Raw genomic sequence first — 15840 nt, 5'->3', positions numbered from 1 at the left:
AAGTGTTACCAAAAATGCTGTATAAGTGCAGTTCATTATTGGTTCATGTTAACTAATGAACCTCACTGTAAAGTGTTACCCTATTTTTACATTCTTTTATATTAATATGTACATGAAGTTTGAGTAAGCTCAAATTAATTGAAAGACTATACATCACTCACAGGATCATTAAAAATGAACTAATAAAGGCAAAATGGTGATTTATTTGAACAAAACCAGCAACACTTGTGAAGTAAAGAGGTCAAACTAATGCAGAAATAATAGAGTTTATTTCACCAGTGTTTCAGCACACCGGTCTAAAACTGCAGGTGCACAAACACTCATTTAAATACAAGCAAAGACGAAATTCAAATGTTCAAACAACCAAGAAAGAAAGTCAGACGGCATCCACCAATCACGTAACACTACATAAAAACAGTGATTTAGAAATGTTGCAAAACTTAATTGTGAGCAGTTACAGCTCTTAAAATATGCAGTTTTCAAATGATAGAATATATGAGAATATATGAAACACGGGGTTTGCGTGTATCCACCACCAGGTGGCGCTTTAAGACTTTGCCTGATAAACCGACATGAGTGTGTGTGTGTGTGTGGCTTCAGTGTCTGGATTCAGTAAATGAACAGTTATTCTCTGTTCACATGCATTCATTGACCTTTGCTGGTCCGAGGTCAAGACCCATCAGCATCAGCCGAATCAATATTTGTTCTTCGGCTCATTTGGTTTCGGGAAACATGAATAAACGATGTGAAACACGCTCTTCACTCACAAACAAACCATCTTTAGTTGTTTAATTTTAACAGGATTAATTCCTAATTATGATTCTATTAGAATTCTTGGTTACACTTTATTTTAAGGTGTCCTTGTTATAGTGTAATTATAAGTACTGAGTAATAATAATTAACTATAGAGTTATGGTTATGATTCGGGTGTGGTTTAGGTTAGTTTCATGTATTAAGCACAATTTACAGTAATTACTCGAGTAACTAACGTGTTTAACAAAGACACTGTTCCCGAATTATTTTATTGTGATCTTTTTCTAAATGAAATGTCCACCTTACTCACACTGCAATTCAGCAATATTCAGAATTATCAGTAGAAATATAAAAAAATAATAGTAACACTTTACAATAAGGTTCATTAGTTAAAATTAGTATTTACTAACATGAACGAGCAATACATTTATTACAGTGTTTATTAATATTTGTTCATGTTAGTTCACAGTGCATTACCTAATGTTAACAAATACAACCTTTGATTTTAATAATGTATTAGTAAATGTTGAAATGAATATCGCTGTAGAAGTATTGTTTATTCATGTTAAAACTAAGGTAGTTAACTAATGTTAACTAATGAACCTTATTGTAAAGTGTTACCAACATGATATATTAACCAAGGAGAGTTGCTGTGTTATTATATATCATACCAGAATGATCATATTCCTCTTCCAGATTCCAGTGTGTTTGGGGTGTGTGTTCACACTTCACATGTACGTCACATGATCCACAGCACACAGATCAGAGACACGAGCGTCTGATTAAATCATTATCACACACACACACACACACACACACTTACTGATGGGAAAGACATCCACACACTCAGAAGAGCACACACAGTCTACATGCGTAATCTAAACTGTTTCCCTCACTTTTTATTCTTTCAATTAATGCAACAATTTTCAATAACAATAAAATATAAATATAAAATCCTAATATTTTAGAAATCAAATTCTTTTTGAACTCTTCTGATGAGGTGATCAGAAAGGTCGTAGGTCAGAGTATAGTGTCAATCATCATCCTCCTCCATTCTGCCATGAGCAAGTTTATGAACATGCAGAAACAATGCAGTTATTGACTCATGCTACTGTACTTTCCATCTGAATATTGACTCATGCTCAGACAGATATAAACACATCATGATGATGGGGAGGTTTGAACTTCCTTTGGAAACACTGATGCAGTGGTGCAATGTTTAATGCTTGTGATATTTTATTCTTAAGCAGTGACATATTAAATATCTTAACATGACATACACAATTAACCCTCCACACTCCTGGGTCTCCCCTTATTGTCTTCTATGCCATTATTAAATGATTTTTAAACTAACAGTGATTCATCTGTGGTCTTCTCACTGGGTTATTGTGTTTCCGTTCACTGCAGTCACTGTCTCCCGCTGTGATCAAACGCGCGGGATGCATAATTACACAGCTAGGCTTTGCTTATGAATATTAAGCATTTAAAGGGATAGTTCACCTAAAAAAATAAATTGTTATCATTTTCTCACCCTCATGTTGTTCCAATGTTGTATGAGTTTCTTCTGTTGAACACAAAAGAAGATATTTTAAAGAATGTTGTTAAATCAAACAGTTTTTTTTATACCCATTTATTTCAATAGTAGGGATAAAAATACTATGGAAGTCAATGGCTTCCATCAACTGTCTGGTTATCAGCATTCTTCAAAATATCTTCTTTTGTGTTCAACAGAAGAAAGAGACTCATAAAGGTTAGGGAGAACATAAATTATGACAACATTTTCATTTTTTGGGTGAACTGACCCTTTAAGCATGCTGACGTTGCTTGGTAACCCTTTCAGCGTCCTATTACGCAACTTAATTAATATTCATAAACAACGCCTTCAACGCTGTAGGATTCGACAGCTAACCCAGCGCCCACCTGCGTGCCAGCCAATCAGAACGTCCTCTTTAGCTAACGTCACGCTGCGTAATTAATATTCACGCGCCACGCCTTCGCCATAGTAGTGTCTCCAGCGGTGAAGGGGTTAACGGGGAGTTAACGCGCCGCACTGGAGCAGATGATCGCAATATTGATAGCGAGAGGTGCGGAGACGCTACAACGCTGATCGGAGACACATATTACAAATATTATATGGATTTCATTTGCATCGCGACGGGATCGTGACGCGGCAGTGATGCGTTCGCGTCTTTTTGGATGATACAGAGTGGACGCGACGCGTCGCGCAGAAATCGAAGCGGATACAAATACATTTGTGAATATAATATTATCCTCATCGCTTATATTCAGACTAGGGAGCGTTTACAAATGCGCAGACGCGGGTCTCAGTGTGCAGGAGGAGGAGGATAATGATGATTTTGAGGAAGATTAACACATCTCACCTCTTTCATTTGAATGAATAGTTATTGATTACTCTAGTTTACATTAGATTTAACACAGGGAGGAGGAACCCGAAGGCGCAATGGTCATAGTTGGTGGATGCACTCTGCTCGGGCTCGAACCTGCACCCGCCAGGTCTCCCGCCTCAGGTGTGTGAGCATCACGCACTCATCCGTCATGTTGCCCGGGGTGGGTGTGTTCGGCACCAGTCTGACGGCCCGGGTCATCATCCCTCTGCTGAAGAGCGAGGGCTTCTCGGTGAAGGCGCTGTGGGGTCGCACGCAGGAGGAGGCGGAGGAGCTCGCGCGCGACATGGACGTGCCCTTCTACACTAACCGGATCGATGACGTGCTTCTGCATCCGGATGTGGATCTGGTGTGCATCAACCTTCCTCCACCGCTCACGAGACAGATCGCCGTCAAGACACTGGGTGAGGGACATCAGATGATGGAAGCTTGTTTTGTGTTAAAAAAAAAAAAAATCTGAGTGTGTATCTTACATTTCTGAGCTTCAAGCTTAAAAGTCAGAGTCTTGGAATAACTTGAAATTGCGATTTTAACTTGCAGTTGCGAGATGTAAACTCAAAATTCTGAGAATAATTGCAATTCTGAGAACAAATGAATGCATTAATTTATTTAAGAGAAACATGTCAGAATTCCGAGAAACATGTCAAATTGCAAGTTCTGTCAGGACCACTATCGTCAAATACAATTGGCAATTGCATCCAGTTTGGATTGGCGGTATGTTTCTGTTCTGGGCAAGAACTCCCTGTGCATCCATGCAGCAATAACCCCCCTTAGGGTAAACAGAACAGAACCAACATGAATGTATTGCAGATATCATTAATTCAAGATTTTAAAGTACAACATAATTCGAGAATTGATTCTGATTCAAGGGGAATCAGAATGCCAAATCCTGACTGACGACAGGAGGAGCTGGGGAGGGAGGAGGGTAATTATCTCCTGAGAAACGCCACAGCTGCTGATAATACTGAAGGAGCTTATATATGAATACAGTGATAGGCGTTGTGTTCCTATAGGTAGACATGGATCAGCTGAGAGTCACTGATGCGAGCTTGACTAACGTGACCCGCCAGAACTGATGCTACACTTAATATGGAAACTCAGAATTCCGAGAAACGTAAAAGAATTCTGAAAAACGTCTAAATTTCGAGATGTAAACTCAGAAAACAGAGAAACGTCAAAATTGCGCCAAACGTCAAAAATTATGAGATGTAAACTCAGAATTCCGGAAAACGTCAAAATTGCTAGATATAAATGATCAATTGTGTGAAAGAAGTCTGAATTGTGAGATAAAAGTTGCAATAATCTTTTTATTCTGTGGCGGAAACAAGCCTCCCTTTAGATTTCAGATGTTTTGGCGATACTGAAACCTTCACAGCATGTGAAACACCACTATATCTAATGCGCTTCATGTGGATGAGTTGCTCAATGTTCCTCTGATGGTTGTCATGAAGGAGAGCGCGTGTCAGATCATGTTCCTGTCAGCTTAGGTGTGGTTTTAATATGTGACTGCTTCAGAAAACTGACTTGCATCACCAATCATTGCATCAGAATTGTGTTTTCGGGTCAGTAAAGCTCCATTGAGGAACAGTGCTAGTGCAGCCGACTGAAGGCCATTTCTATATCCAGAAGTTTTTTTAGTACATCCATTTATTTTGATATCTCTATACACTTACTGGACGACGATAAGCGACTCAATTGTTTTATTCCCCAAAGAAACATCGGAGTTGATGCTCTGGATCTGGGTTTTCACTGTTAAGTCTCCTGAGCTTTTGAAAGAGCAATAATATCGTCCTCTGAGGAGGAGATCGTGTGTTCACGACTGAGGCCGAGATCTTCCAGAGGTCAAAGCTAGTGCTTTCGCATCTCAGGCGTGTGTTCTGCTTCTGGAGTCGCTAGTTGAGTCAGTAGAGACGGGCAGACTGACGTTCGCAGGTGTCCAATAACAGTCAGAAATAACCTGAGGAATTATTCATCTCTGAGGACCATGACCTCAAAATAACCTCGGGAACCATCAACAGAGTGGATTATTATCCGCGCTCATGCTTTTGGCTAGCCTTTCCATGTTGAAATCCCTATATTTAGCACTACATAGCATTAAATCAGTATTATATTTAGATTACAGTGGCCTATGTGGTTGCTAGTTGTCTTTATAAACGAGTAATGAGAGAAATATTGTTTCTGTTTCCTCTTACTAATAGCAGTCATTCTCGTCAGGTCATGTGACCTCAGCTGTTCCTCAAGTCAGCTTAGTCACAGTCACATCATGGAAACTTTACACTCGCTGTGATTTACCATGATAAGAAACTCATAATATGAAGATTGTTTATCTATGGAGTTCATTACGATCATAAAAATAACGTCACATGCTGATATTGAACATGTTTACCTTGTGTTTTTAAAAGCCTTCTCGTAAACCCGAGCAGACGAGAGGTTTTTCTGGCCTGTTGTGTTGTAGGATTAGCTAGCACTCAGAGTTTACCCTGGTGAAGTTGTGAAATGTGTAAATAAAGGAGGTAAAGGAACATCATGAGTGTTCAGCTCTGAGCAAACACGTACTTTAGGGCAAATATTTGAGTTGTGCTTGTGTCGATGTGTTCCAGCTAATCCGTTTAAGAAGATGATTGATTTTTTCTCCTGTTTATCTCATTAAGATAATGTTAAAGCAAGGACGGAGGATCTGCTGGCACACACACACACATTAGCTTTGTTCCAAAACCTAGTGCACTGCCTACCTAGGCAACATCATAGGCACTTTCCAGGTCGTTCTGATGGGATGATCGACATCTTTCTGGTTTCTTCCAGCTCGTGATGATTAACAGAAGCCGCACAGAGCAGTTATTTCTAATTTTGAAAGTATTTTGAAAGTATTTTGAAAGCTCAGTTCCTCTTTCGAAGGTGTGTGTGACGGTGTTCTGTGTGTGTGTGTGTGTTTGTGCTGAAGATCCGATGGAGTGAGATTGGACGTATCGTGACAGAAATGCTTGTAAAGTCCCTCAATAACAGCTGGAATGAAACGCATGTGATGCTCTGGGTCACGTCACAGCGTTCCTGGCGCTCCGGCTGGCCGAGATCTGAACGTTCAGGGGAATTCTGGGAAGTTATGGCATTTTTCTGAAGGTGTTTTTTACTAGTCATCTCAGGCCTGCACAATCTGGGGGAAATCTGATAAATGCAATTTAAAATGCAATTATTTTTATCACTTTTATTTTAAGGGAAAAAAAAGTATTTCTTAAATACTTTTTATTTATAGTAAATATTATAATTGTAATATTTCCTATTTTGTATAATATTTTTATTTAGTGAAAATAATAATAATTATTATTGCAAATAATATTAATAATATATAAATAATAGTATTATTATTGCACAATTTTGCCAAACGCTTTGTGATTATGTATCAACTTGATTATTATTATAGTAGTCAAATGTATATATATTCATGGAATTTTGGGCCAAATTGTGCAATAATTATTATTAATTATTAGTATTAATATTATTTTCACTAAATAAAAATATTATACAAAATATGAAATATTGCAATTATGTCTACTATACATTTTTTAAAACTATTTAAGAAAAGGTGTTTTGTAAGTCATGAAGGTTTGTCATGCATTTACAGTACAGTGTGTTTTCCTGTAATTGTCATGCATTTCAACTCTAAGTTTGCACTGGATTCAGATTTGTAATTTATGAAAACAGTTATTATTATTATCCATTTTTCATGTTGGCATTTTATCAGAGAACTTGTGCACATGTCATGAGTGACAGTGACCTCAGTTCGTCCTCCATTTTGGCTGTTGAATAATGTGGCAGTGCTGTGCTCAATCAGGTCCTCTTCTCCTCTGCCGGCGCTGAGCATTACACGAGCGGCGGATTATGAAAGCGTGATTTGCCTCTCGACTCCAGGGGAATACATTAGCATTTCCAGTGTTTCACTGTCTGCGGTTACAGAAGCAGCTTCTGTCTGTCCTGACGCTCACATGATTCAGGCCTTTATTATTGATTTCTTAGGGGTTATTATTAATAATCTGACGTGGATGAAAATGAGGCTGTGAGGGAAAGACAAGTTTGTTTAATATGTTATAATGTTTTATATCTTTCTTAATCTTGTTCTCTCGATCAGAAATGCATCTTTCCACAAAAATCCCAAAGGTTTGAAAATGAAACATGACATCCGACAACTTTTGCATGTGACAAACACTCACAGCAACTAACCGCGGCAGCATCATGGCACACATGACTGGTTTATAAAGCATGTGATATATGTTCTGAACTCAAGCCAGTGAGAGTGTTGTAGTCGGGGCTGAAGAGGTGTGCTGTGGAAACTGATGGAGCAGATCTACATGAGACCAGTGTGTTCTTCAGTTGTGATTTGTCTCGTCTGATGTGAGTGTGTGTGTGTGTGTGTGTGTGTGTGTCGGATGTCAGACTGGCTTCAGTCCACCGGCTCTAACACTCGTGCTCATCTGTGTGAACTGCAGGGAAGGTCTAAGAATAGACGAGTTCCTGACGGTGTTTCAGTACGGGACTAATTAGACTGTTTCAGAAACACAAGGGATGTCGCAGCAGTGTGTGTTATCCCCCCCCCCCCCCAAAAAAAATCCCATTTTATTTTTTTCCCAAATTCCATTTTTTTTCCTTTTAAATTTCTCTGGATTCCATTTTTTCCGTGTTAATTTTTCTAGGTTTCATTTTAATGGTTAAATTGAAATTTTAGCAATCAAACGCATGTCTAATTAATTGTAAACTTGCACAGTTTAAGAACAATTTATTAAAAGTTTAACAATAAGTAATTTTTAGGGCACTATGAAATTCATTTATTTTTCCCAAATTCCATTTTTTCCATTTTAATTTTTCTGGATTTTTTTTATTTATTATTATTATTATTATTATTTTTTAAAGCTTATATCAAATTACTTTATAAAACTTTAGCAATTTAATAATAATTACAATACAATACTGAAATGTTTTTTTTAATTGTTTTTATAAGTTTTTCTAAATTAATGCTTTAATACTAATGTATTATCAAAAAATGGTTGTAATCAAATTAAATTTTTTGAATATTTCTGAAGAAAAAATGTGATATTCTTGTGAATATAGAATATAATATTTCTGTCACAATTTGTCCAAGTTAAACCGAACTCTTATTTTGACGTGTTGTGAAGCGCTTTGAGCTCTGATATATCACAGGCCCGTCGGTCTCTCCATCTGAGGGCCCGGAGACTCCCGTTCCCAGGCTTCCGCTGAATACCAGGCTTGTTTCGGGAGTCCCCCGGCCCGCCACCTTCAGCCTCTGCTCCGCTATAGACATGCTAATGTGCGCTGGGAGAGAAACGCGCTCTGAGTCCTGTGAAATTCTCTTTGTTGGCTGAGATGAGCTCTTTCAGTCGGCTTTCTCTGAGCATTCCTGAGCATATGTGTGGACGCAGGAGACTCTCTCTGTTTATCCGTCTCGTATAAGCATGACTTCACTCACACTAGTGCACTGGAGCATGTGTGCTGCTCATTATGTGCAGTGCGCTTCAGCTCGTGACGCTCAGCAAGGCCAGATGAAGCTGCTTATGTTCTTACACTTGACATCTGCATTGCCTGACACTCGGAAGATGTTTTATAAGGAAACAATGATAATAACACCTTTTGTTAGTTAAAATGAGTCGTGCAAATGCTGGAGGATAAATGATGCTTTTAAACACTAGCATTTGTGTTTCAGGTGTATGATTATCATCAACAGAATAATCCTCTCTGTAAACGTTACTGTGCGATCTGAACGTTATTTATGATGCGCATGTGTCTGTCTCCATGTTTATGTGATGGCATACTAAAACCATTAAAACATTCTGTTACTTTCAATAAAATAAACATGAACTAAAATTTAAAAAAAAATTACTTTTTAATTACTTATTTTATTTGAGCCAAGGCAAAAAAATATATATTTTCATTGTTTAAAAAATAACTGAAAGTAGTTTATAATGATATAAACATTTATAATAAAAAAAAGTATATTAAAAAAAGAAACTAATAAAAATGCCAAAAAACAACAAAATTACAAAAATTTGAACTAAAATTTAATTGGAAACTTGTTTTGTAAATAAATAAATAAATTGAAATTAAATAAAATAAGATTAAATAAATATGCATTTAATCATAAATCCAAAAAAAAATAACAATTTTGAAAAACATTTCATAGGGCCCTTTTATTGTGATTTTTTTTTATAAATGATTAAACTGTTACATTTTATGCATTCAGTTGTTTAGACATCATTTTTGGTTATTAAAATGTATTTAAACAATTAAAACAGAATCCAGAACAAATCAAAAACTTTAAAAATGCTAAAAACACACAACAAAATTACTAAAACTTTAATATAAAAATAAAAATGAATTCAAACTAGTAATAAAAACTGTAATATTGTCTCAGTGATGCTAAAGTAATGTTGATGTTGACGCAGTAATCTAGTCAGTGTAAACACACACACACACACACACACACACACACACACACACACACACACACACACACAGAGTGAAACAGTTCATGTTTAATGTCACTGAAAGCTGGTTTAGATGTAGAGAGAAGCCACATGCGATCTCACTTCCTGTGGTGTGTGACTACTTCCTGTCCCTGGAGCCTGGAGAAGGGTCTGTGTGTGGGTGGACTCTCGTACCTTTTCATCAGTGCTTAAAGTCGGTGTGATGTCACAGGAAGTGAGAAACAGGAAGTGCTCGGGGGAAACACTGGTGATGTGAAGAGCAGACTCAGAATGCTGTCATTGTCTTAATAAGGCAAGAAGGTCAAACCACAACGTCTGATAGCATCCTTCCTTTCACAGCAGCGCCTTTTATGGAAGATATGCAAAAACGGGAAGATAAATACTCTAGTTTAGTTTATTTTGCATTCAAAATATTAAATATTATGCACCACTATCAGTTGTTTTGCATTAGAATAAATGCATATTTTTTATGTTTTAAAATTGAATTGTATTAATGAGAACAGATGATTTGTAAATCAAAATTTGTAATTACAAAATGATTTGTAAATTTGTTCTGTAAAGAACAGATGGCTTATGATTTGCATTAATATATACTGAGTGTTTTTCTCTTTACTCGAGAAGTTTAATCTTTCAGGCTTTAGATTAGATTTACTGTGAGGCTTTTGATTTCATAAATATCACAGAGTTTTTCATGATAAATGCTCTTTCTTGCACCATAATAGCATAACATTACTATTTCTGCACTATGCAGTATGTATACTAGATGCAGTATATGAATTTTGGTATGTAAATGAGGTCACGTGACTAAAACATAGAACATTGCTTCAAATACATTCTTTAAATATTAGTTTAAACAGTTTGTAAGTGAATACTAGCTTGATATTTACTAAGCACTGAGTATTTCATTCTGAAAACAGCCAAACGTTTCAATTCTACGCTACTTTGTGTCACATGACCTCATTTACATGCATTTACATATTACATATTCCAGGAAATAAATACTGATGCACGTTGCATTTCTATTCTAATTTTAGTGTAAAAGTGTGTATGTTTACCAGTGCACAATACACATAATGAAATCAGCAAAGCTAGTATGAGTAGCATGCCGTTCTACATAAAGTCTGTGAATGAAATGTCACATTTATCCGAACTTTCCAGACATGTCTTAAATCCACTGTCTGGTTTTGCACCAAATATAGTGCGGTTGATTTAAGCAAAAGCGCTCGTCACTCCTGACTCTCCAGGAATGAAGGACTGACTCCTCCAGACGGGTTCAGTGTGTCAGCAGAAGCTGAGAGAGAGAGAGAACAACACAGAAATTGACCTGTCAATCAAATGACAACATACTCAGGCCGCTCGCAGCGACCTTTGACCTCCTCATGCTCTGATAAAGTGTCATTTCGGCTGGTCTATGCAAACATTGGGCTTTGCATGCGAGGAAACAGCCCTGATAGTCAAATGCTCTTCTGACGGATAAACTCTATCCAGCAAAACCAGCAAAACTAGAAACTCTGCAGCAATAAGAGAGAAATTCAGAATATCCTGGGAATGTTTAAAGGGATAGTTCTCCCAAAAATGAAAATGAAAATAGCATTATTGTTTAATTCTTCAGTGTTTTGAAGGCTGTTTTTCATGCAGTTAACAGGGATTGAAGCTTTCAAGGAGAAGACTCATGCATATTCCAGTTCCTCCAAAGTCACATGGTAGATTGTGTGAGGAACAGAGTCAGATTTAGGTTGTTATTCACTAAAAAGCTTAAGATCAACCCTGTCTCTCCTGTGCATGTTCATACGAGTGAATCATTCAGTGAATCAACGAATCATTCTAGTGACTCAGATCCTCTTCTGGTTAATCTGGTTCACAAAACCAGTTTGAATGTCCCTGTTCATATGTGGCCCTGGACCACAAAACCAGTCACATGGGTACATTTTTTGAAAGTTTATACATAATATGAAAGCTGAATAAATAAGCTTTCCATTGATGTATGGTTTGTTAGGATATGACATTATTTGTCAGAGATACAACTATTGAAGATCTGGAATCTGAGGGAGCAAAAAAATCGAAACATTGAGAAAATCTCCTTTAAAGTTGTTCATTTATGTTCACGATTGTGCTGCATTCACTCACAAAAATACATGTTTTATATATTTACGGTAGGAAATTTACTAAATATCTTCATGGAACATGATCTTTACTTAATATCCTAATGATTTTTGTCATAAAAGAAAAATCGATAATTTTGACCCATACAATGTATTGTTGGCTATTGCCACAGAGACACCCGTGCGACTCGTGACTGGTGACGTGATCCAGGGTCACATATAGATTAAAAAAATGCATGGAAAATAAAGAGCAGCCGATTCTTCCGAACGTGAGGTTGAGTAAATAATGACTGAATTTTCCTTTAAAATATATAGCATCTTTTTGCATCTAAATAATGCATTTCACAAAATGCACCGTCACACACACACAGATGCACATTAACTGAGACCTTTCTCTCGTCTCACACACAACTGTTCGTTTGACTGACTGGATGTTTGGGATTTAGAGTCGCATGTCTCTTTAAATGTGCGAGTGTTGTGGGTGGTTGCCATGGCAGTGTTAGGCGGTTGCTAGGGTGTTCTGTGTGTGTTCAGGCTGTTTAGTAAAAATGATGTTTGTGCAACTGGTAAAAACCTTCTGGAAGTCTGAAGCCTCTAAAAATGTTTGTCATGGTTATGTTTCATAACAAGCAATAAAATCTGAGCATTGACGTGACAGCGACGCCCCAGTGAATATATTAATCAGAGATAACACAGACTCTTTCCTTTTGCTTAAAAACTATTACAGATGTGAGACACTGGAAAGCTGGAGCTGTGATTATTATTAGTTTTGATGAGTGAAAGAAGTAATGTAATGATGATTTTCCATGAATGCGCTTGTGGTGACGTATATCTCAGCAGGATCTGATAATCCAGATATTCATAACTCCTCCAGTCTTCAGTCTGGGTCATCATATCAGGAACAGATTATATCCGAGTCACTGATCCGTTCATGAGCCTCAGAAACAACATCCAGCCTTTACTATTCAACAGCAAATTACTGATATATAAAATTATATTTCAACAATTTATTTCTGCACATTATTCCAAATTATATATATTTATATAACAATAGGCCTATATTTATTTTTACATCATATATATATTATTTATGATAGAACTTCATAATAAATAATAAATAAAAATACACATTATATATATATATATATATATATACATATATATATATATACAGTATATATATATATATACATATATATATATAATGTGTGTATTTTTATTTATTATGAAGTTCTATCATAAATTATATATATATATAGGTAGAAAGCAGAACATGATGTATATTGTCAGTGGGTTGAACAGAAAGGTCAGAGGTCACGGAGTGTGTCCTGAAAGACTCTCTGCTTCCCGCTTTATTAGCTCGAGGCGTTCGGCTCAGAAAATCACAATGACGAGGAATTCCCCGAGACACAATAGAGTTCAGCATTACATCACGACGAGAGATGATGAGCGAGTCGAATAACCTCCGCTGGGACACACACGTCCGCACACACACACACACACACACTGAACACGAGCACACAACACACTTTCATTCGGCTGATGTCCTGTAACTGTTGTAACTGATTAATTAGAGTCGGACGGCTAATTGTGTCGTGCATTTGCATGAAAAAGAAATGCAAGGACGTTCAGAATAACAATGCATTTGTGTGTGTGTGTGTGTGTGTGTGTGTCACTCAGTGATTTCTGAATGCTTTCTGCACGAGGCTGATGTGTTACTGCGGTTCCTGCACGTCCTGCACTCTGTGTGTTTTAATGTGATGAAGGCTGTGGTTTACTGTCCCGTAGACACACACACACACACACACACAAGAGCGTTCGGTTCACAACACACTTCCACTGCAGATCAATGTCTTATTTTCATTCAGCGGAGGAGAAGGAGGAGGAGGAGGAGGAGGAGGAGGAGGAGGAGAAAGAGGAGGAGGAGAAAGAGGAGGAGGAGAAAGAGGAGGAGGAGAAAGAGGAGGAGGAGAAAGAGGAGGATGAGGAGAAGGAGGAGGAGGAGGAGAAAGAGGAGGAGGAGAAAGAAGAGGAGGAGGAGGAGGAGGAGGAGGAGGAGGAGGAGGAGGAGGAGGAGGAGAAAGAGGAGGAGAAGGAGGAGGAGGAGGAGAAAGAGGAGGAGGAGGAGGAGGAGGAGGAGGAGGAGGAGGAGAAAGAGGAGGAGAAGGAGGAGGAGGAGGAGAAAGAGGAGGAGGAGAAAGAGGAGGATGAGGAGAAGGAGGAGGAGGAGGAGAAAGAGGAGGAGGAGAAAGAGGAGGAGGAGAAAGAGGAGGATGAGGAGAAGGAGGAGGAGGAGGAGAAAGAGGAGGACAGCAGGAACAACACATCACGCTTGACGAGGGATTTTACTGTGTTTACTCGGAAAAGACACCCTTTGATCGCACTTTCATACACATACATATATATATATTACTATATGAGACTACATATCGATGCATAGATATACAAATTTGTAATAATTCGAGTTTTAAAATCCACAAATCATCATATTAGAATGATTTCTGAAGGATCATGTGACTCTGAAGACTGATGCTGAAAATTCAGCTTTGATCACAGGAATAAATTACACTTTAAAAGATTAATCGATTAGAAGACTTTGGAAGCTTGTTTCTGCCACAGAATAAAACATTTTAAAAGATTATTATTTCTTTTTTTAAAAATAATTGCGACTTTTTATCTCACAATTCAAGTTACAAAGTCCAATTCTAAGGAAAAAAAGACAGATTTTTTCCCTCAGAATTGCAACTTTTTATTCTCATAATTCTGACTTTATATGTGACCCTGGATCACGTCACCAGTCTCGAGTCGCACGGGTGTCACTGTGGCAATAGCCAACAATACATTGTATGGGTCAAAATTTATCAATTTTTCTTTTATGCCAAAAATCATTAGGATATTAAGTGAAGATCATGTTCCATGAAGATATTTAGCAAATTTCCTACCGTAATTATATATAAAACATGTATTTTTGTGAGTGAATGCAGCACAATCGCCAACATAAATGCACAACTTTAAAGGAGATTTTCTCAATGTTTCGCTTTCTTTGCTCCCTCAGATTCCAGATTTTCAATAGTTGTATCTCGACCAAATACTGTCCTATCCTAACAAAACATACATCAATGGAAAGATTATTTATTCAGCTTACAGATGATGTATGAATCTCAGTTTCAGAAAATGGACCCATGTGACTGGTTTTGTGGTCCAGGATCACATATCTCCTAATTGTGTGTTATTAAATCAGAATTGCGAGATGTAAACATACAATTCTGAGAAAAAAATCTGAATTGCAAGTTTATTTCTCGCAATTGCGACTTTATATCATGCAATTCTGACAATAAAAAGTTGGACTTATGAGAATAAAAATGAGCAATTACCTTTTTTATTAGTTATTCTGTGGCGTTAACAAGCTTCCATAGAAAACAGCTGTTTCAAATTGTAATAATATTTAACATTTTTACTGTATTTTTGATCAAGTAAATGCAGCTTTAGTGAGCAGAAGAGACTTTCAAAAACATTTTAAAATCCTAATTATTCCAAACCTTAATTGTGTGTGAACGTCTCTTTTGTTCCGGCGACAGAAACAAACAGTCGTTATCGACACAAACATGTCCTTCTCCTCTCACCGTGAACATCACACATCATGACTGGCCCAAGAAACGCTTCTCCAGCTCAAATCAGATTTAAAGGAGCGTTGTTTGTACGGCTGGTTTCTTACACGACGCACACACACTAAAGCCCTGCATTTCAGCCCGAGCCGACGGGCCCCGACTATTTTACGCCCTAGGGCCGGGCTTCGGGCCAATTTTCACGTCATAGTTCACATGCGGGCCGGGCCTCGGGCCTTTTTTTGGTTATCCTTCTTTTTATATTTTTAGACATTAATTAAAAAAAAAATATGAGAAGTTGACGTCGATGATAGAAAAAACAAACATAGAAAGACATTTAATAACCTCATAACTTTCATAATCTTATAATTACACTGACATATGATTGACATGACAGTCTCACGCACGCACGCACGCACGCACACAGACAGACAGAAGGTTTCCCGTCGGCCAACGATTCACCTCATGTGCAAATAATGGAGAA

General features: G+C 37.4%; 1 protein-coding gene across 1 annotated transcript in view; it reads left to right on the top strand.

The window, feature by feature from the left end:
* The first annotated feature begins 2512 nt into the window (after positions 1–2512).
* The window catches only part of gfod1 (glucose-fructose oxidoreductase domain containing 1), a 25691-nt gene continuing 12363 nt past the window's right edge, over positions 2513–15840 (top strand). The window contains exon 1 of the mRNA XM_084103205.1: positions 2513–3562. Within this exon, the coding sequence (XP_083959331.1) occupies positions 3232–3562 (331 nt within the window). The 5' untranslated portion in view covers positions 2513–3231. The remainder of the gene's footprint in view (positions 3563–15840) is intronic.

The sequence above is a fragment of the Abramis brama genome (genome assembly GCF_963993115.1).
Source record: "Abramis brama genome assembly, chromosome: 24".
Classification (NCBI taxonomy): Eukaryota; Metazoa; Chordata; class Actinopteri; order Cypriniformes; family Leuciscidae; genus Abramis; species Abramis brama.
This window is presented reverse-complemented; position numbering and strand designations above follow the sequence as displayed.